Source organism: Gobio gobio, assembly GCF_949357685.1.
Source record: "Gobio gobio genome assembly, chromosome: 1".
Taxonomy (NCBI): Eukaryota; Metazoa; Chordata; class Actinopteri; order Cypriniformes; family Gobionidae; genus Gobio; species Gobio gobio.
Genome location: NC_137097.1, coordinates 44,248,241 through 44,271,818, shown reverse-complemented (window position 1 = coordinate 44,271,818; position 23,578 = coordinate 44,248,241). Strand labels below are relative to the sequence as shown.

At 42.9% G+C, this 23,578-nt stretch overlaps 1 protein-coding gene across 3 annotated transcripts in view; it reads left to right on the top strand.

Annotated features, from left to right (window-relative positions):
• Positions 1-23,578, top strand: part of crhr1 (corticotropin releasing hormone receptor 1) — a 234,492-nt gene that overhangs the window by 180,802 nt on the left and 30,112 nt on the right. For all 3 annotated transcript variants that reach the window (XM_079827237.1, XM_079827238.1, XM_079827239.1), the window contains 2 exons: positions 16,690-16,810; positions 21,936-22,089. In XM_079827237.1, the coding sequence (XP_079683363.1) occupies positions 16,690-16,810; positions 21,936-22,089 (275 nt within the window). The remainder of the gene's footprint in view (positions 1-16,689; positions 16,811-21,935; positions 22,090-23,578) is intronic.

Below are 23,578 nucleotides of genomic sequence, written 5' to 3'. Positions count from 1 at the left end.
CCACAGGACTGCCGCATACTGGATGTTTTTCCCTTCACCATTCTTTGTAAACCCTAGAAATGCTTGTGCGTGAAAATCCCAGTAACTGAGCAGATTGTGAAATACTCTTTCTTTCCCATTCTGACATTCAGTTTGGAGTTCAGGAGATTGTCTTGACCAGGACCACACCCCTAAATGCATTGAAGCAACTGCCATGTGATTGGTTGATTAGATTATTGCATTAATGAGACATTGAACAGGTGTTCCTAATAATCCTTTAGGTGAGTGTATATATAGTGAGGAAAATAAGTATTTGAACACCCTGCTATTTTGCAAGTTCTCCCACTTAAAAATCATGGAGGGGTCTGAAATTGTCATCGTAGGTGCATGTCCACTGTTAGAGACATAATCTAAAAAAAAAATCCAGAAATCACAATGTATGATTTTTTAACTATTTATTTGTATGATACAGCTGCAAATAAGTATTTGAACACCTGTCTATCAACTAGAATTCTGACCCTCAAAGACTTGTTAGTCTGCTTTTAAAATGTCCACCTCCACTCCATTTATTATCCTAAATTAGATGCACCTGTTTGAGGTCGTTAGCTGCATAAAGACACCTGTCCACCCCATACAATCAGTAAGAATCCAACTGCTAAGATGGCCAAGACCAAAGAGCTGTCCAAAGACACTAGAGACAAAATTGTACACCTCCACAAGGCTGGAAAGGGCTACGGGGAAATTGCCAAGCAGCTTGGTGAAAAAAGGTCCACTGTTGGAGCAATCATTAGAAAATGGAAGAAGACTGTCAATCTGTCAATCTGTCTGACTGTCAATCTCCCTCGGACTGGGGCTCCATCCAAGATGCTAAGAAAGGTGAGAAATCAGTCCAGAACTACACGGGAGGAGCTGGTTAATGACCTGAAAAGAGCTGGGACCACCGTTTCCAAGTTTTTTTTTTTAGATTATGTCTCTCACAGTGGACATGCACCTACGATGACAATTTCAGACCCCTCCATGATTTCTAAGTGGGAGAACTTGCAAAATAGCAGGGTGTTCAAATACTTATGTTCCTCACTGTATGTGTGTGTGTGTGTGTGTGTGTGTGTGTGTGTGTGTGTGTGTGTGTGTGTGTGTGTGTGTGTGTGTGTGTGTGTGTGTGTGTGTGTGTGTGTGTGTGTGTGTGTGTGTGTGTGTGTGTGTGTGTGTGTGTGTGTGTGTGTGTGTGTGTGTGTGTGTGTGTGTGTGTGTGTGTGTGTGTGTGTGTGTGTGTGTGTGTGTGTGTGTGTGTGTGTGTGTGTGTGTGTGTGTGTGTGTGTGTGTGTGTGTGTGTGTGTGTGTGTGTGTGTGTGTGCGTGCGTGTGCGTGCGCGCGTGTGTGTGTATACATATATATATATATATATAGGCCTACAGTTGTGTTCAGAACTATTGCCCCCCTTGGTAAATATGATCAAAAAGGAATCTGCATTGTTTATCATTTTGATCTTTCATTAAAAAAATACTCAAAAATCTAACCTTTTATTGAAGTAAAAGAATTGAAAGTGGGGAGAAAATTGCATTATGAAATAAATGTAATGCATTTTCTCCAAAACACGTTGTACACAATTATTGGCTTCTCTATAATTATTTTGGATTAAAATTTGAATAATATTCCCATTCATTCCTCATTCATTTTACATTTTTTAGCACACCTGGGTGAGTAGGAGCATGAAATTGTCCAGCTATGACTTCTTGTTCCACAGTAATATAAATATGAGGAACACAAAGGCCAAATTAACCTTAATCATCCATCACAATGAGTAAAACCAAAAAATATAGTTCTGATGTGCAGTAAAAGAGTGTTGAGCTTCACAAGCTAAAAAAGTGGCTCTAAGAAAACAACTAAACCATTGAAAATCCCCATTTACACCATCAGGGCAATAATTAAGAAGTTCAATCAACTAAAGAAGTTACGAATCTGCCTGGAAGAGGATGTGTGTCTATATCATCCTAATGCAAGCGAGGAGGAGAGTTTGAGTGGCAAAAGACTCTCCAGGGATCACAGCTGGAGAATTTGCAGAGATTAGTTGAGTCTTTAAAAATTATCAAACAGCACCTACATCACCACAAGTTGTTCTAGAAGGTTTCAAGAAAAATCCTCCTCGCTCATCCATAAACAAACTCCAGCATATTCAGTTCTATCCAGCTTCTATGGTCAGATGAAACAAAACAAAAAATATTTTTTTGGCAGCAAACCAAGATGGGTTTGGTGCAAACAGGGATAAAAATTACCCCATGCCCACAGTTAAATATACTTCTGGATCTTTAATGTTGTGGGTCTATTTTTTGCTGGAGGTCCTGAACATCTTGTTCAGATACATGGCATCATGGATTCTAGCAAATATCAACAGATAAAAAAATCACAATCTGACGGTCTCTACTAGAAATCTTATAACAGACCGTTGTTGGATCTTCCATCAGGAGAATGTTCCAAAACAAACATAAGAAAACCCCAAAAATGTGTCACTGAGCACAAAATTAAGCTTCTGCCATGGCCGTCCCAGTTCCCTGACATGAACCCTATAGAAAATAAGTGGGCTGAACTGAAGAGAAGAAGCACCAACATGGATCAGGGCATCTGAAGGCTCTGGAGAGATTCTGTATGAAGGAATGGTCTCTGATCTCTTGTCAGGTGTTCTCCAAACTCATCAGGCATTAAGAAGAAGACTCTGAGCTGTTATCTTGGCAAAAGGATGTTGCAAAAAGTATTTAATAAAAGGGTGCCAATAATTATGTCCAATGTGTTTTGGAGAAAAACATTTATTTCATAAAGAGATTTTCCCCACATTTTCAATTATTTTAATTCAATGAAAGGTTACATTTTTGTGCATTTTTGGAATAAAAGATCAAAAGGATTAGCAATGAAGATTTATTTTTACAGGCTTCTTTGTTCATATTAACCAAGGGGGCTAATCATTCTGACCACAACTGTATATACACACACACAAGACATGCAATGGTCCCTTCATGCAGATTTATTTTTATTTTTTGGAAGGGTGATAGATTAATGGATTTTTTTGTTTGTTTTTTGTATTATCTTTCGGGTTTTTTTATTTTTATAATTAATTGTACTAAATGAATGTGTTAAATTGCTAATTGTAGTATTAATAATCATTCATAATAAAAATGAGAAAGCTTGACAGCACATTTGGCGCTCAGTCAGATAACCTTTAATATGCAATTATAAATCAGAGGCACTATTCAAAAACATCAGTGATGACTTGAGTTTAGACGTCAAGTCTCATTTAATCTCTTCTTCATAAATCTCTGAAGCTGGCGATTACCATTCAGAAGACGGCGCGCCTTCCCATCTGTCACAAGGAAAATTGCATCATCATTTTCACAATCCACCCATCCATCCTCCAGATGTCAGATGGCTTTCTCCCCACTCCTCCACTTTATCGCAGATAGACAGAGTTTATTTATATCCCTTCTCAAACAAAATGTTGTTTCAGTACCTTGATCTTGCTGTACAATCTGACAAACAGTCAAAATAATTAGCTGAGGTAGAGCTTTCAGCTAAGAAATGTTGTTTCGTCTCAAATGTTTGGGTGAAGGATCTGCTTGAAGAATAGTGACTCCATGTCTGTGTGAGACAAGGAGCATTCACGGATACTTTTTATCTTTATTCAAGACCTTTAATGGAGCCACTCTCCGATGTCACTTTCAAGACATCTCATCTCTTTGATATGTTACCATTACAGCTGAATGGGTGTTTATATGTTTATATCAGGAGGTCGGTCTGTCTGTCTGTCTGCCTGTCTGCTGTCTAATTTCTTGATGCTTAAAACTAAGATGTTTTCCATTCTGTAGATCAGGGGTCGGCAAGTAAGTTTGGCATTGGGCCAAAAAAAAATCACCACTAGATGGCGGGCCAGAACATAGTCAAAGGATAATTTAAAGGTCCCATGGCATGGATTTTTTATTTTATTTTATAAAGTATTCTGAGGTGTACTTATATTGTTAGTATGATTTTTACATCATAAAATGTCATAATTTAGAAATAAAAGGCATTTTTTTTCTATACTGATGTTTGCCCTCTGGCTGAATGCCCTGTTTCAAGGGGCGTGTCTGCTGTGAGACTTCAGTAAAAATGCCCACTGTTGTGATTGGCTGACATCTTTGCACTTGAAATGAGTATTAGATCTTGTAGCGGAGGGGGCGTGATTTAACGAGGTCTACGAGGCACGAGCCTGCCAGAGAGACGGATGGACCTGAGTTCACTTCTCATCAGTTCTCTCAGCACGTCTCAGTTCAGTGAACTGTTGTAGTTACAAGCATGTACTTCAGGTTATTCGTTTATTTCTAGTCGGAGGGACTGTCACTCATATCAGAAAGTTAGTAACTTTAGTAAATTATGGATCAGCGCTGACTTGAGACGCCAACCGTTTAGAACGATTCAGTCCGATTTGGTGAACTGGTTCGACCGGTTCACTAAAAAGATCTGGTTCAAAAGAACGACCGGACATCACTAGTGGACCAGAGACGGAGCGATTGATAACAAAGTTATATTGCAACTACTGAGTTGTGAGAGCACTGTCAGCGCAAGTTTATTTTGTTTGTATCTGAGAGTTCTGAATGAGTCCCAGTCACGCCGAGCCCGTCTTCCTCCTTATTCTACCAACTTTGTAACACATGTAATGTACCATTACAGCTGTAGAGATGAACGAGTTACGAGTAAGTGTTGATTATAGCATTATTTTTAGATATTTTCCTATCATATGAAAAGCGTCAGCATCAGCATTGAGTACACAGCGCAAACAAAGACACAACAGAGCTGTAATCAAATGTAATCAAGTTTATTGTGGGGATAGCTGGCTAGCCTAGCCCGGATACCCTTACGCTTACCCCCCGTCTGCTTAATCTCTGGCCGCGTATCATGGCGCCTCCGCTCTGGGCGAGATGCAGTAGTGGGGGCCGGTGATGTTGAAGGCCGACCGGTCAGTGCAGCCCGAGCTTCGGCGTGCGTGAGGTTTATCTCTAAAGATGTGGCTCTGCCGCTGACTGTATGCACATTTTTGAACAGATAGACGCGACGTGAACGTACAAAAACACTGACTGATAAGATAGAAAACACCTTTCTGTTGGGAGAGAGAGAAGCCGCAGCACAAATAATAAAGTTCTGTGTGAACTTGAATAATTAGCTACACATCAGAAATCACTGATCACAGATCAGAAAGAACTGAAAAAAGTCTTCTGTTTTCATTTGTACATCTAAACACTGAGAAACTGCCAGCATTCACTCGTTCACAAGCCATGATCTCTCGAGGACAAACAAATATGGCGCTCACATGGGCGTGCCAAATTCTCTGGGCGGAGGAAAGAGAAGTAACTGTTCCTGTTATGACGTCATAACAGGAAAATTCAAGATCAGCTCGTCTGAGCTGTCATTTTCTCAAAGGCAGAGAAAGACAGCCAGAACTCGGTTTACACCGATCAAAATTTCTAGCCACTTGGGGACAATATTCAGGCTAGGGGAACTCATATTAATGTTGAAAAACCCTCATAAAATGAAAATTTCATGCCATGGGACCTTTAAGAAATGTATTAATTTTTTACAATTTCTATATTGTGAATAATAAATGTGCATCATATTAATTTGCTTGTCACACAATGGAGCCTAACTTATTGTAATAAGTATTTGACATAGCCTACTTTTACACTTATTCCTTGGCATCCTCACGTATAATTGCATTTTTTTTATTATTGTTTGTGTGCTGCAGGTACGCTATTACGTTGTGTGCAGTGATGTTAACATTTAAGCTAGCTGGTGAGGTGAGAGAAAATGGCACTATCAAAGAGTCTAAAGAGGAAAGTTCAAATCAATATAATAAAATCAATAAGAGAAATGGAAAGAAGAATGGAAAGACAACTATGTGTTCACCCTACCTAGTTTGGTGAATGCAAAGCCGGTGTGTCTTATCTGCAATGAATTTGTCGCTCTTTGCAAATAATATAATATTAAACGGCACCACAAGATGAAGCATGGCACATTTTTTGCTGAGTGTCTTGTCAATCTTTTTTATAAAAAGGAAGCTTTGCTATTGTTCACGTGTTGGTAGTGAGGCCCTGTGTAATAAGCAAAAATTTCAATGGTTCACTGTTAGTATGCAGATAATGTGTGCAGAGCAGAACGGTAATACTTCCTCCAGAGCGGAGAGCGCCCTTCTGAAGATTCCGCTCCGCTCGCTCATTCCGCTCAGCACTGCTTGCTCAACCTAGAATGCCCTTTGAGACATGCTGGTTCGAAAATATGTGAAATAAGTAAGGCTGCCCCTGACTTAAGTTTTATCTACTCGACTAGTAGTTGTTAATTTAAGCCATTAGTCGACTAATCGCACATTTATATTAATTTAATTACTTAAATATACTTTATACTGGAGAGTATTAAATGGATCCCCTGGTGTTAAGACTTGTTTGGCTTAATATAACTTAAATTATGTCTCTTACTGAAATATGTTGTAGAAAGCACATGAAAGATCTACGTTATTTAAAAAATCCATTATATATTTGGACAATGGGCGGCGCCATTTTGTTTGCGTTCTAGGTTGATGAAAATGGAGCCGCCCATTGTCCATATATATAATGGATTTTTTTAAATAACGTAGATCTTTCATGGGTTTTCTACTACATATTTCAGTAAGAGACATAATTTATGTTATATTAAGCCATACAAGTCTTAACACCAGGGGATCCCTTTAATATAGGCTGTTTGCCTATTGCACACTGAAGTGCACGCATAAAGCTTAACAAAAACAACTGGCAAAAGTAATTATTATGAATGTGTCAAAAATAGCAAGGAGACATTTTAATTATTTATTAATGAACTAGTGTTTTCTGTGTCAGTGTCAGCTGCAAAGATGAAGTTTACGATGCTGACTCGCCATCTCCACAGTGAACGCGCCAGAAATGCACATTTCCTTCGCATTACATAATCATGAGAGTAGCCTATTTCTTTTTTGTTTTGAATTGTTTTGTTTAAAAGTAGACATTTCAAGCGACATATTTCTCATGTCTGTGAAGCAAGTAGCCTCAGCGTATGCTGAGTTTCGGTTAATTTAGGAGATGTGCTCCAGTACACACGCAATGCAAGTGATCGCGCAGGTGCCTCCATGTCACGATTATATTGTCTGCTAAATGTGCTTCTTATTTATTAAATCCAGGCAATTGGTTGATGAAACATTGATTAAAATGAAGATACAATTTATACAACACAAAATTCACTTTAAAGAAAGACTTTCTACAAAGCAAAACCACTCCATGTCTTCCGACATATTGAACATCTCATGATGTATCTTACTCATGGGATTACTTTTCATAATCATAAGAAATTATATAAAAAATAATATTATAATATTTAAAAATAAATATGAAAAAAAAAGTATAGTGCAATAGACTACGGAGAAATTTCATGTCGGAGCAGGATTTGAGCGAACAACGTTTTACTGGTGAGCGTGAGCAGATCATGAGTGGAACGTTCACTTGGGATTGAGTGGAGCACGCTGATTGTGAGTTACTGTTGGTGAACTGGTGAAAACTGCCTGCCGTCTGGGCCCGCCTTTAATTCAAGCATATAATTGCAGACTCTAGCATATTTCTTTTTTTTTTAATTGTAAGGAAATGTTTAAGAAAGGCTTTGCCTCTCATAAGCCTCTCATGCTGATGTTGTTTTCTTTTTAAGTTTGATCTGCTAATGAGATGCACAGGCAGAGGGACAAAGACTTTGGTGCTGAGCAATGTCATTATTTGTTTCCTTGCATCCCTTGCAATAAATGAATTTCCCCATGACTAGCATCTTCCTGCTGAGATGACACACAAATGCACAACTTAGGCAACTGCTAACTGTGCAAGTGCAAATGTGTTTATAGCTCTGTAGTGAATGTGAAATGCATTAGTTTAATATTTACAAAAATATGCATTCCAGAATGTTCCAGATTTTTTTCTTTTATATCACATGCATATCACATAGTGATTGAAACGTCTCGGTTACGGATGTAACCCTCGTTCCCTGAGGAGGGAACGGAGACGTAACGTTAGTGACTAACGAATGGGGGTTTCGCTTAGAAGCCTATCAACTTCGAGTTTTGAGAAAACGCCCAATGGCGTGCCAATGCCATGGGGCATGCGGAATTTGCATACGTAGCTCCGCCTCACTGCGTGAGTATATAAGGAAGTACGAGGCAATATCGCATTATGTTACCTGCTTGAGGAGCCAAGACTGAACTCCTGCGTTCCAGGCAACACAGCTGATGTGGCAAGGGGACGTTACGTCTCCGTTCCCTCCTCAGGGAACGAGGGTTACATCCGTAACCGAGACGTTCCCTTTCGTTCAGTCACTACGACGTAACGTTAGTGACTAACGAATGGGGGTCCCAATATAATCCCGCCACTCAGCCGTCTTCCAGCGCCCTGCGTAAGTGTGAGTTCCCTGTCGTAAGACTAGTACGGACGAAGGACTCCCACTTAACACAGGATTACCAAGGTACACTGGGAAGCATATCCCAGTGAGGGAATGCCAAGATGCCTACCCGTGGGGAGGACTTAAGAGACACATATGACCCGGAGAGGGTTGCATATGGAAGATCTCTAGGGTACCAGCCGAAGGTGGATTTTTAACCCTAGGGGTGGCGGGGACACGCCAAGGGAAGAAACCCGCTCACTGCGGAGACTTACGGTGAAATACACATGTGGGGGTCGCCAGAGGGAACCATGCACATGGGGCACCTGGCCGGACATGAGGGTCTGGGCTCGAGAGGGCAGACTGAACTGATGTCGGCGTCGACAGTGCTGGAGGAGCTCAGGGCTCTCGGGGAGCTCACCTGAGGAAAATATCGCACGTATCCAGTCCGTGGAGTGGAGTGGCGAGCAAGCGAAGACACCTGAGCCTGGCCCATCACCGGCCCCTCGGGGGGGCGAGTACATAGTCGGACACTGGCTCCACTCGGAGATTGTAGAATCTGGCGAATGTGTTGGGTGTCGCCCAGCCTGCAGCTCTGCAGATGTCTGCTAGCGAGGCGCCATGCGCTAGAGCCCAAGAGGAAGCCACACTCCGGGTGGAGTGTGCCCTCACACCAAGGGGACATGGTCGGCCTTGCTGCTGGTAAGCCAAAGCAATGGTGTCCACTATCCAGTGAGACAGCCTTTGCTTTGAGAGAGCACTTCCCTTCCGCTCTCCACCATAACAGACAAAGAGCTGGTCTGAGGTCCTGAAACACTGCGTCATGTCTACGTAGGCGCGGAGAGCGCGTACTGGACAGAGCAATGCCAAGGCTGGGTCTGCCTCCTCCAAAGGCAGCGCTTGCAGGTTCACCACCTGGTCCTTGAACGGAGTGGTGGGAACCTTGGGTACATATCCAGGCCGGGGTCTCAGGATCACGTGAGAGTTAGCCGGCCCGAACTCCAGGCACGCTTCGTCAACCGAAAATGCCTGCAGGTCCCCGACCCTCTTGACTGAGGCCAATGCGGTCAGCAGAGCCGTCTTCATAGACAGAAACTTAATATCGACCGACCGCAAAGGCTCAAAGGGAGGTCTCTGCAGAGCAGTTAGTACTACTGCGAGGTCCCAAGAGGGTACGAGAGGAGAGCGAGGAGGATTCAGTCTCCTAGCTCCCCTCAGGAACCTGATGACCAGGTCGTGCTGACTTACCTTTTTGTTCTCCAAGAGATCGTGGTGGGCAGATATTGCGGCCACATATACCTTGAGGGTGGAGGGAGACAGCCTTCGCTCCAGCCCCTCTTGGAGAAACTCAAGCACGGACCCGATCGGACATTTCCAGGGGTCTTCTTGGCGGGAAGAGCACCAGGTGACGAAGAGGTTCCACTTCAACGCATAGGCATGCCGAGTGGACTCTGCCCTAGCGGAAGTGATGGTGGCGACCACCGTAGGTGGTAGGCCACTCAAACCTGCCGGGTCCCGTCTAGGAGCCACACGTGGAGGTTCCAAAGGTCGGGACGCGGGTGCCAATGGGTGCCCCGTCTCTGAGTGAGGAGGTCCGGTCTCAGAGGAATAGGCCAGGGAGGGGCTGTCGCAAGGAGAATGAGTTCGGGGAACCAGGTCCGGCCGTGCCAGTACGGGGCGACCAAAAGGACCTGCTCCTTGTCCTCCCTGATTTTGCACAGAAGCTGTGCGAGTAGGCTCACTGGGGGAAAACGCATATTAGCGTAGGCCCCGCGGCCAGCTGTGCGCCAGTGCATCCGTGCCGAGCGTGCCCTCGGTCAGGGAATAATACAGGCTGCAGTGGGAAGAGTCGTGGGAGGCAAACAGGTCTACCTGTGCGTCGCCGAACTGTTCCCAAATCAGCTGAACCGTCCGGGGATGGAGTCTCCATTCTCCCGGGAGAGGCTGAAACCGCGAGAGCTCGTCGGCTGCGTGGTTCAGGACTCCCGGAATATGGACAGCACGAAGGGACCTCAGGCGCTTCTGACTCCATAAGACGAGATGGCGGGCGAGTTGAGACATGCGGCGGGAGCGTAGACCGCCCTGGTGGTTGATGTACGCTACTACGGCCGTGTTGTCTGTCCGGACAAGCACATGTTGACCCTTCAGCAACGCTCGGAAGCGGTGCAGGGCGAACCGTACTGCCAGCAACTCGAGGCAATTGACATGCAGGAGACGCTGGGGTCCTGTCCAGGAGCCCGCGGCTGCTTGTCCATTGCACATGGCACCCCAGCCCGTGGCAGAGGCATCCGTCGATACGACAACATGCCTGGAAACTCGTTCTAAGGGCACACCAGCCCGTAGAAAGCTGAGGTTCGACCACGGGGTGAGTGTCTGTAAGCAGGCCCGAGTCACTTGGACCCGGAGCGTGCCAGACTGCCATGCCCATCTCGGGACTCGATCGCGAAGCCAGTGCTGAAGCGGTCTCATATGAAGCAATCCGAGCGGCGTTACCGCGGCTGCAGATGCCATATGCCCCAGGAGCCTCTGAAAAAGTTTCAGTGGAACCGCATTCTTGCTCTCGATTTGTCGGAGGCAAGTCAGCAGAGACTGCGCGCGCTCGCTCGAAAGCTGCGCGTACATGGCGACCGAGTCGATCTCCATACCGAGAAAAGAGATCCTCTGCACGGGGCAAAGTTTGCTCTTCTCCCAGTTGACCCGAAGGCCCAGACGGGTTAAGTGGTGGAGAACCAGATCTCTGTGTCCGCAAACCTGCTCTCGAGAGTGGCCTAGTATGAGCCAGTCGTCAAGGTAGTTCAGGATGCGGACCCCGTGCTGCCAAAGGGGCGCAAGGGCTGCCTCGGCGATCTTCGTGAAGACGCGAGGGGACAGAGATAACCAGAATGGGAGAACTGCGTACTGGTATGCCCGCCCCTCGAAAGCAAACCGTAGGAACGGTCTGTGTCGAGGAAGGATGGAGACATGGAAGTAGGCGTCCTTCAGGTCAATCGCTGCAAACCAATCGTACGGACGAACGCATTCGAAAAGGCGTTTCGCAGTCAACATCTCGAACGGAAGCCGGTGAAGGGATCGGTTCAAGATGCGAAGGTCCAGGATTGGCCGTAACCCACCGGTTTTCTTGGGTACAATGAAGTAGGCGCTGTAGAACCCCGACCTCATTTCGGCTGGAGGGACAGGCTCGATCGCACCCTTCGCCAGTAGAGTGGCAATCTCCACACGCATGACGGGGGCATGGGCCCCGGTCATGGTATAGCGGACTCCCCTGTAACGGGGAGGAGCCTGCGCGAACTGAATCGCGTAGCCGAGCCTGATGGTCCGGGCAGCCCAGCGGGACAGCCCCGGAAGCTGAAGCCAGGCTTCCAGAGACTGCACCAACGGGGTCATCCGGACGACAGACGTACCCTGGGTGGGGCAGCGAGGCAGCGTTACCGGCGCGGACAGGGGAGGCTGTTGGGCGTCCCCGGGTCGGAGCACGGTTAACGGCTGCGCCCTGACAGAGGAGACCAGGGAAGGACTCGCGTTCCACTGGGGTCTGCTCTACCAGGGGGCTGGCGACAGAGAGGGATGCGAGTGGCGAGACCCGAGGGTGGCGCGCACTGTCATCACCAGTCTCTGGGTGCTCAGAGACAGGAACATGAGTTCTTCCCAAGCGCTGCTAGCCCGGGGGCCAGCAGCGGAAGGATTTTCCCCCGGCCCTCCACCGGGGGAAGGAGAGGCCCTGCTACCATCCCCTGGGAAGAACTGGAACCCATCTCTGAGTTGTCCACCTCCATCCTGGCGTTTAACCAGTCTGGGGAGCGGACTGGGCGACATCCTCAACCACCTCCACGGCGCGGCCCAGGTGAAGGCTGCTGCTGGGGCCGGGCGGGAAGAGGGAGGGCGCCCTCGGCGGCGAGCGGACTGAGGCGACTGGGCCGGCGGCTGGTGCAGCAGCTGGCCGCCGGGGCAGTACGTGTTGCAGCCTCAGTCTGCTCTGGGGCGGCCGAGAACTGTTGGGCGCAGTTCTCAGCCGCGCCGCCGAAGAGGCCAGCCTGGGATATGGGTGAGTTGAGGAGGCGGGCCCGCTCAACGTCCTCCACATCACCAGGTAAGGCCTGGTGTTCTCCCGGACCACAGCTGTGGACATCGCCCGACCCAGGGAGCGTGTGGCCACCTTCACCGCCCGGGGGCGGGGTCAGTTGCGGCACGCAGCTCAATGAAGAGCCCTGGGTCGGCTCCACCCTTGTGCATGTGCAAAGGGGCGGCGGCCTGCCCGTAGCACTGCGGGACCACGCCACCGAAGTAGACGAGCCCACAGGCTTTGGGGGGGGTGCTTAGGACAGCCACACCACGCCACGTCAAAGCCCTCTGTGGACACCGTAGTGCGCAACAGAGAGTTCAACAGTGGGGGGGGAGGGGGCCCCAGTGTACCCTAGGCCGCGGCCCCATCAAGGGCAGAGAAGGCGGAGGAGGCCACCAAACGGTCGCGAGAAGCACGGGGACTTCCGGGACCGCGTGATCTCCTCATGCACCCCGGGAGCGAAAGGCATTGGGGGCGGGGCCCAACAGCTGTCGGGTGCCGCCCCCAAAAACCAATCGCGCAACCACGAGCACCCACGACTGGGCGGAGTTCCACACCAGCGCGAGACTCGCGGCTGCCCGAGATAACATGGCTGTCAACTTTAGGTCAGATCAGGCAGTGCTGACACACCCGGAGGCGGAGCACAACCTAATCGTCATCCCCAAAGGACTCCAGCCCACCTTGGGATGCGGCGATCGACATCTCACTGCTATCCGGAGCGTGAACTGAACGAACGGGGCGTCAGAGACGGGCCGTAGATTCAATCCAACACTCGCGGAGGCGATGTATAAGAGGGGGGTGTGGCCCGAGGAATGAACGTCGGGGTTCTTAATACCACAGCACCGCCCTCAGGTCACCCTGGCCACCAGCCAAAGTACCATCTCACTCGGGGACGGTAGATTGGGGTGTGGCAGAGGGGACTCTCTCTCCTCACGGAGATCATTGAGTCTCGACCGTGACATCGCGATGGTCACGCCCCCGTAATGGAAACGTGACACATCCGCAAACACTGCCCGTGCGCGCTGAAGCCCAAACACGCTCGAGCAGTGAATGCGTCCTCAGACAGCAGCGGAAAATCGATCGCACCCGGAAGTGCACGGGCGAGCCGTCTTGAAAAAGACGTGCCACGCGCAAGCTCTTTTTGTGAGAGGAAAGCCTCGCAGTCGATGCCGAAGCGCCCAGGGAAACACACACCAGCTGTCAGGCGGACCACTGCACAGATCAGCAGGCAGGAAGTATGCGATCACTGGAACGCGCCGTCACACCAACACCGACTGGAAAGCTGCTCGTCTCGAAGAAGCTGACAGAGTCTCAGAAGGCTGTAGGAGTGAAGAGGTAGGTACTCTTGGCTCCGAAAGCAGAAACATAATGCGATATTGCCTCGTACTTCCTTATATACTCACGCAGTGAGGCGGAGCTACGTATGCAAATTCCGCATGCCCCATGGCATTGGCACGCCATTGGGCGTTTTCTCAAAACTCGAAGTTGATAGGCTTCTAAGCGAAACCCCCATTCGTTAGTCACTAACGTTACGTCGTAGTGACTGAACGAAAGTGAACTCCAATTTCTTTGTCAATTGACAGGAAAAGTTATTGGTTGGAGACAACAACATGAAACTTTGTTTGACATATTTTTGTTTGGTCTCCCATCTCTTTGTTTTACATTAATTTTGTTTCCTTTGAGCTGTCAAAGTTAATTGGAAAAGAGGTCAGAAGTTCATAGTGAGAGTGAAAGATGGATATTAATCAGCTCATATGGGCATAAACATTCATGACAACATTATGTTCCTGTCCAGCAGCCTGTGGAACTTAAACTAATCAATGACATATGATAAACTGGGTCAAATAAGTGATGTAAAATCAGCATCATTTATCTATTTATCATCACTTAACCCTTAACAGGTTAACATTTCCAGAGAAAGGATTATGAATAAACCCCAATGTTTCAGGGTACATTTCAATAGGCATAACTCAACTTTCAACATGCATGGAGAACGTCTGCTTCTTTTCCATAAGAACTGGTAAAATGTCTAATGGGATCATTATGAAGATGACCGTGCCAACCCTTTTCTTTAATGGTGCTTTCTTCTCATTTTTGGCTTTTACATGATTCTTAGATGATTAAAAGAGCTCTTGATGTTTTTCTATTGATTGTTGTTCCACTTTGTGTTCATTTGTGGCAGTGAGAAACTGCCCTAAGAGTTTACTTATACATGTTTATGCTTCTGTAAGTTATTCTTCTATTCTTCTGATCTGGGAAATTTTGCTGCTTATCTAATAATGATGACGGCTTTGAGTTGGAGGTCACTTTTGGTCTTTGGTCAGTTGTAAATACCGGCTCCAGCCTAAAGCTGATATCACAGACAAGTTGACCTTTGAGTCGCACTTCTGTTATTTATGCAATAACTTAAAAGAATAAAAAAGAAGCAGAACAAGAGGGTTATTTACAACACACACTGTTAAAGAATGAAAATGCATTAGGATCACTGACTGTCAAGTTCAGATGTGATTTTAAATTCATTTCAGAAAATGTTTGGTCGGGTTTTGAACCCTTGCATTCACTTGACATAAACTTGACTAACACATCAGGTTATGTTCCAGGGTTAGTTTGCTTTAGAGGTATTCAGATGCGTGTTATATAATTAATATAGTTATATTAATATAACTAAACTTGTTATATAGTTACAGTTATATAATACGTTAGGCCTTTATATTAATCCCAAAGCACTATTATAACAAGGTAATGTTTAAATATTAATTCAAATATATTTATAATTTATTTTATTGTCATCTCACACATGAATTTGCATTCAATTAATTAGCATGAAACAAACAATATAATCCTTATACTTAGTGAAAAATGATTGCACAACCACCAAATAGGTGGCGATGTGCACTAAGTAAGTTATGTAAATTACCATTAAACAAAAGAAGAAGGAAGTAGAATGGCGCGTTTTTTTTATTTTATTTAATTTTTTATCCTGATCATGTTTTATCTTGCCATGGCACAAAGCTGGAATTGAAGTCCCCTCATTTAAAAAAGCAGTATGACGCCCCAATTATTTTCACATCACGCAGTCCTGAAGCCAAATAAAGGACATTCAATAACAAATTCTCTTTCAGTTGATCTATTGCAAGGCAAAAGTAAAAACAAAACAGCTGATAAATGTATTAAGCAGATGTGTTGTTAAAAATAGAAGCTTGTAGAGAAATGCATCTTGATGCCATTCTATACCAGCACACATACAACATTAAACGAGGAATATTGTTCATAAAATATTCTTCAGCTTTTCTGACTGTGTTTATGCTGGGATTTCCATTAGGGCAAAACCTTTCAGCACTTGATGACACAAATCTGGGCAGTCAGTCTGAAAGCCAAGTTCACTCAAAGTGCATCGAGTTAGCCCTAAACTTCTTGACCTGCTCCAAATTCACACTATCCTGACAGCCAGTTTAGTGTGTTGCTTATTAGAACAGCATCCTGAAGCCTTTCAGAACCAGGAAACCTGTTGTAAAATGTTGGAGTGTAGCTTTTCAAAGCAGCAGCCTGATCCAAATATTTCTCTTGAGGCCACTGGTGACATTTTCTGCAGTATAAAACACACAAAGAAGGACTGTTAGGCACCATGTTTAATACTTTTTCAGTACCAAAAATTTTTTGTGAAGAGGTGATTGTTAAAGGGATAGTTTGCCCTCCCAAAAAATTAAAGTTCGGTCATTATTTACCAAACCTTTCTTTCTTTCTTCTGTGGAACATAAAAGAAGATATGTTGAGAAATGTTAGTGTTTTTTTGTCCATACAATGGAAGTCAATGGGCACCAAAAGTGTTTGGCTATACCAACATTCTTCAAAATATGTATTTTGTGCTACACAGAATAAAGCTAGCCATTAAGTCTAGATCAATTTATTTTTTGATCAGTTGATACCCTTTGTATATATCATACGAGTTCTGAATATGAACTATGCATACTTGAAGATGCAACCGCTTCACACAGTCGGTGTCCATTTAAAGATAAACATAATGTGCTCTGATGGGACTGCATGCTGAGAAAACTCAAAGACACAATGGATCTACCAATACAACAACATGAAGTCATGCTGCGTGTGTATTCACACCCTGTGAAAAAGACAACTAAAAGCCTTGATAAGAGGAGTTTTTCATCTAACATCTTAACTCTTTCTTTCCATCTTTCCTTCCCCTCAATTCTCAGGAGTATCCGGTGTCTGAGAAATATCATCCACTGGAACCTGATTACGGCATTTATCCTGCGAAATGCCACCTGGTTTGTGGTTCAGCTCACCATGAATCCAGAGGTGCATGAGAGCAATGTGGTGAGTAAACACGTGAACACAAATTTTCTCTCCTTCTTCTATTACAATTCAAAACTTTCAAAATACACAACCAGCGCACACGTAATCCGTTGTTCTTTCTCACAATACATGCACACCTGATCTTTTGTTCAATCCATTGTTCGTTCTCACTATTTCTCTCTCTCCTACCAACTGTTATTCCTTCATTCTGTTGGCACACATGTCAAGAAACACAGTTTATTAATTGCATTCAAAAACTGTCCCTGACACCTGGGTCTCCATTTCTGCACTAATAACAGACATGCAAAACTAACTATTTTGACACCAGACTGTGTTCTACTGTGTGACAGTGCCACTAGACTAGATCTGTTGGTGTTTTGGGTGGGAATGCAAACAGCTCATCATCCACTATGCATCCCTGAGAATTAATTACCCTCCACATTTCTGTGCTTCCTTAATCAGCTCATCTGAGTCACCTACCACCATGTCAATATCAGTCCCAAAGGACTCTTCCTACAGTCTTTCTACCTCATACTCTATGATGCACATGGTATCAGAGTTTGATTCCACCATGTTTGTCCTTGATACTTATCTTTTGCTGTTGCCAAAGCATAATTTACCTATTTATCTGTATTTCATGCAAGGGCCGACTTAATTGCCTCTTCATGCTAAGATTTTGCACGGCAGCACATTAGTTCTACCTCTGAACTCCCCTAGAGAGAAACTTAAAAAGGAGACAAAAAGTTGAAAGGTGTTTTCAGGCGGAAGTGGTTTTTACACATTCCTCCAGGTCTGTATTTAGACAGCAGTGGCCTAATTCTCCCAGTTTCCATTCAAGTGAAGCTCCTTTGAGATGTTTAAAAATTATAAGAAATTATGTATGGACAAATGCTTACCATTGACCTGTCTAGATTATATAAAATTAGCCTTCTTGGACAGAATGGAGAGCTGGAGGCTGTTTAACTGTGAATAAAATGGTGTAAATACGCAATGTCATTGATGCGCTCATTTTGAATCGTTTCAATTATGGTTCAAGCAAGTGATCCCAGCTGCCTTGTGGTTTATACAAAGAACATCTTGACTTATTCGATCCGCTTCGCTTAACCAGGTTGAGCTTTGCATTGTCTTTTTTGTTGAATGTACAAGATGGATCCGTTTAGGAAAGGCTCACAAGTCAGAGCCAACTGCTTTTCATTGAGTTTTATAGCACAAAATGACACATTTATTGTGAAAAGTGTCACTTTGTGGAGAATTTACGCAATGCAGTTAATGAAAGACATTGTTCAGTAAATAACTGCAAAATTAGCAATAAAAATCCTACAGAAGCTCATAATCTCTACAAGGTCCTAAATTCCTGTCACATCAGGGGGGCCTATTATGAAAGAGGGTTATAAAATTCTTCAGAAGTACTTATGAGAGCCGAAAGGCTTTATGACTGAAGGAGGTTTTTATTTTTTCCCACTATTTCACATGTTGAAGTACAATCATTACAACAGAATACATGTAATGGTCTATGGACTATTAGCTTGCTGATTAATGCCTGGAATAAATGAGTCTACAGTTTCTCAAGCCCATAAGGCTGATATAAATGTTAGCCTGAGATTTCGCTTTCTCCCACAGATTGTAAAAGAAGTCTCCCCTTTCACTGAGAAACTGCAGGTCTGGAAGTTTATAATCTTTCAGTGACACTTGAATTCCCACTTCAGTCATAACTCACAGTTGTAATCTTCAATCTTGAGCCGAGAGGGACAGATTTTTTTATCTTCTCGTGAGACAACAACTTGACAGAGCTCAGTGATGAAATATGGCCAAAACAAAAGAGCGGAGGCTAGGATTAAACAGGATTAAACAGGGCACACACACCAAAGCCCTTCTGATGTGCCAGTACGTCTCTTGCAAATGTCAGGAGCATCTCAACTTTTTCATCCAGCTGCTGTACTATCATACTGTCTGTTAAACATTTCTGTCATTCCCGTGTTTTACATTTTTGTTTCTGTCTGTTGGTTTCATTATCACCTTTGTTTATATTTATATGCGTTTTAAAAAAAAGTATTTTGTGCTCAACCAGGCTTATGTTTATTTGATCAGAAAGTGCAGTAAAACAGGAATATTGTGAAATAATATTACAATTTAAAATAACTGTTTACTATTTTAATATTTTAAATGTAATTTATTCCTGTGATGTTAAATGTACCCTATGCATCTATTGGCCCTCTAGTGGTCAAAAAACAAAGCTTCATGCATTTTGCGGAAGTTTTGGTTGTACTTTGACTGTGTGACTGTGCGGATGAATATGATGCTCATAAAACATTTACTACTAATTACGCTATGTCTATTAAACCTTTAAAATTACAAACACACCGGAATATTTAAACCTGCTTTCGCGTTGCCGCTGAACCAAAGGAAGCCGCAGTCACGTAAGCTTGTTTGAAACAGCTTCACAAACAGTGTTTTCAACTATTGCTATTTCTGTGTTGAAAACATAAAATAATATGTACATTTTTGGGATAAAAGTTTGTAATCCGGATATAAACACAGATGTTGCAGCAACCGCGATCAAAATGAGCAAATTACATTTAAAACTAATGTTAAGTTTCAAATAAAGATTTTATCTATTACACCGTTATGCCAGTACGACCATTGACTGTTAAAATTATTTTGATGAGATTCGTTCAAAAACTCTTCCTTCATGATTTTTTTACATTATTTTTGTATATTTTTAATAGATTATTTATAGCATTTTAGACATCTATAAATAGACTTATTTATGACACTAAATAGAACATTTTGTCTGAACCTCAAGTAAATTACATATTAGTTTGTGTCGAAAGACCATTAAATAAGTCTGTAGTGCAAGCGGTCTTCTGTGTGGGTGCAAAACCGCAATTGAAAAACTTAACTTTATTCTTTAGCGAAACATTCATTATTGGCGAATTTGGTTGTGTGTGGGCTGGGGGTATCTCTAGGGGCTCTATTATATTCTAGCCCCCAACGTGAGTTTTTTGTGGCGACTATTTTTTTGTGGCCTTTTATTTTATAACGTTTTTTGTGGCCTTTTTATTCAAAATATTCTTAAACTTGTTTACTATAGCCTATCATTAATTGTATGATATATTCTGATTGTCCAAAAGTGGAAGTGAATGTGTTTGTCGATTTGCCGCTGTTTTATTTAAAAGTAGCGATTTCAAGCTTTCTTTAGACATAGCCTATGTTTAATGTTTGTGTGATAAGTATTGGCTGAGTTTCAGTTCATCTTTGAGATGTGTTTCAGAAAGACTCTCGCAGAGACAGCACACCCTGTTTTTATTTATTTTACCAAAGCACAAAGTTTTGTTGTTATTGTGAGTTTACACAAATTAAAACCATTTACCATTAATTGAAGACCATTTATATTTTATAATTAGCCTATGTCTTGCTAAAAAATCCATCAGAACGCGCCAGCACGTTCATTGGCCAGAGGGTTATAGAAAACGTGGCCTGCCCTACTGTATTTAGTTTTATATTTATGTTTAAATATAATATTATTTTTTAATTTCAACTATGTTGATTATTAAATTGAACAGCACCATAAAGAACATCATAGGTCGAGACATGGAGTGGGTCGGACATGATTTTGACCACTTCATTAAGTTTTGTTTTGTAGAAAGCCTGTCTTTAAAGTGAATTTTGTTTGTATAAATTGTATTTTAACTTTATTCAATGTTTCATCAACCAATTGCCTGTATATTTAATGAATAAGAAGCAAACCAAGAATGTCTGGAATGGATTGACGTGCATAACGAACCCACTTGCCTGTTTCCGCGCCCTTAATTATAGGCTACGTCTTTCTGTTTTTAATTAATTTCTCGAATAGACTACATGTCTTAATTATAATAGGCCTATAGATTGTTATGATATTTTGTGGCTTTAAAGCAATAGTCTATGCTAAATTATATAAATAAACGTGACTTGACTGGAGTGCTGAATAGCAGAGCTGGTGGAAACATATTCATATTGATAATCAAATTCTTTAAAAAAAAAATCATATTTGTTGTGTGCGCAGTAATTTTGCTGGAAATGCAGAAATAAGCTGTCATTTTGTTATAGTTGTAACTCTTTGGTAGATTATATATTTATAATGTCTATTACATTACTACTAGTACTGTTACTACTAATAAAACCGATCACTGGGGGCCCCGAAAGTGCATGGGCCCTTAGAATCGTCCTAACTTTCCCCCCTTAGTGGCGCCCCTGTGTGGAAACTGTGATACCTTTTTTCCGGATTCCTTGATGAAAAGTTCAAAAGAACAGCACCTATCTGAGATAGAAATAGTTTGTAATATAAATGTATTTACTGTCATTTTTGATCAATGTAATATGTCTTTGCTGAATAAAAGTATTAATTTCTTTGTAACCAAGCCTTTGAACAGATAATTAATTAAACATATGTGTGTATATATACTAAACATATAAACATAATAGTTCATAAACATATGAACTATTTAATTCATACACCTATAATATTTACTAACAACAACAAAAAATATAATGTAACACTTTAATGATTCAATATGCAACCTTTTGATTTGGGTTGCAGTGTAAAGTGCTAGATGTACAATCCAAAACAGTAAGACAATATGGTGCATTCAGTGTTTGCACTGTTTTTTGTTTTGTTTTTGTTGTTTGTGTGTTTTGTTTGTTTTATTTAAAAATCTCATTGCTTTTGAAATACCAAATCTAACTACTTTTGCCAACCTAAAAAACGTAATATTCAGATAAGACCATCTGTAATACATCCTAAAGAGGTATTCTACTTCTGATAGTCCTTTCATGAGAAGGGATAACCCACTGGCTTTCATCATACTTTCATCTAAATCTGTTCCATCCTCGGGGCTCATTTCAGACCCCCGTTTCATTCTACCCACTTGTAATTTCCCTTCTTTTGGAGCTGAAAGGTTGTATCCCTTGTCTGGTGTTTGAACTCCGCTTCAGTCATAAAGAGTAGACATTCCATGAACACATACGATTTCATTTCCTTAAGCTATTTGAATAAAAGCATTTTAAACCAGAGAATGTTTATAAGAAGTGGCATGGGGATCTCCTAGGGCACAATTTAGGACAGTTTTTAAACATCTAACTTAATTTCTCTCTCTCTCATCGATCTCAGATCTGGTGCAGGCTGGTCACAGCAGCGTATAATTATTTCCATGTGACCAACTTCTTCTGGATGTTTGGAGAGGGCTGCTATCTACACACAGCCATAGTACTGACATACTCCACAGACAAACTGAGGAAATGGATGTTCATCTGTATAGGCTGGTGTAAGTATCCAATTATGCATGCATGAAATTATTGGGCCCTATCCTACACCCAGCGCAATTGACTTTGTACACCGACGCATGTCCTATTTTGCACCCGCGCAAAGCGCGCTTTTCCCTCCACAGAAGCACGTCGCTAAACTAGTGAATGAACTTGCGCTACCTGGGCGGTTCAGTGCAAAAAAGGAGGCGTGTTCCGGCGCAAACAATCCCTGGTGCTATTTTGCTGTTCCATTAAACAATTGCGCCACTGACCAGAAAAAACCTAGTCTAAAGTCAGTGGCGCGTTGCGCGTTGTTCATTATGCTATTTTAAGGGCGCATGCTTGACCATAATGTATAGCGTGCACAACGCGCATACACTTTGCTCATGTAATCTACACAGATGCAACAGTTATTTTTGCAAATCATAAATTGTTACACTAAAAAAATATTAACACATGAGATGACGGAAATCATTGTGGTGTGCCACGAAGATGTGAAAAAATAGGCATAAATCTAGCTTACAAATGATTCAGGTTAATTGTAATAATTAAGGATAAGACCTGTTTGCCCAATAGTGGCAAGACATATATGTATATAAGGACATCTGACAAATTGGTTTGTCCGTCAAGAACCAGGAAAAAAAATCGACTGAAAACCTGAAAGACTGAAAAAAAAAGACTGTGAAATCACCTTTACCATAATGTACAACATTACAACGTCACTTCTCTGTCTTTCACTGCTCTTACAAGAACATCAGTCTCCTCGGCTGTGAACCGCTCCTGGCGTGCGCCTGGTAAATATGCCATAATAATAGCAATCCATAATGGAACTTGCGCACCTGCTTTTAAAGGGAATGTTGGATGACGCTCGGATTGGTTTATTCACGTTACGCCCAAACCACACCTATGAATAATGAAGCTACTTCAGACCAACCCATTTTAGATTTGCGCCGGGCGCAAGAGCCATTTATCCCGCAGGGAAAATAGCAACAGCGCCGAGACCCGCCCACAAAGTTACTTGCGCTTCGCGCTTTGACACTTGCGTTTCAGATCGTTAAAATAGGGCCCATTAAGTTTTTGGATCATTCACCTGTTTCATAGAATTACCCTGAACATCTCCATTTACTTTAAAATTAACATAACACACTACACACAACCCATATTACTTCCATAATCTAAAGTATTGTTGTGTCACATAGCAAATGTAGGGTTGGATTTAAGACATCGGTGAAAGAGGAAAGTAGTTTTGATCAAAGATTAAGCAGACAAACACAGCAAGATCAGGATTGTGCATTAAATGAACTAAGAAAGCAAATAAGGTCAGTTCTGATTTAATGTTGCCTTTAAAATACATCAGTGATTAAATTATGTCGATTAATAACTTGAAAAAGAGACACAGTTACAGTAGTAGGTAATTACACTAATGAGGACTGCAATTTGATCAGGTTCTCTTCTGAACCATGGGCAAATTATTATGCGAATAAACAAGCCGTGGATTTTCCTCATTAA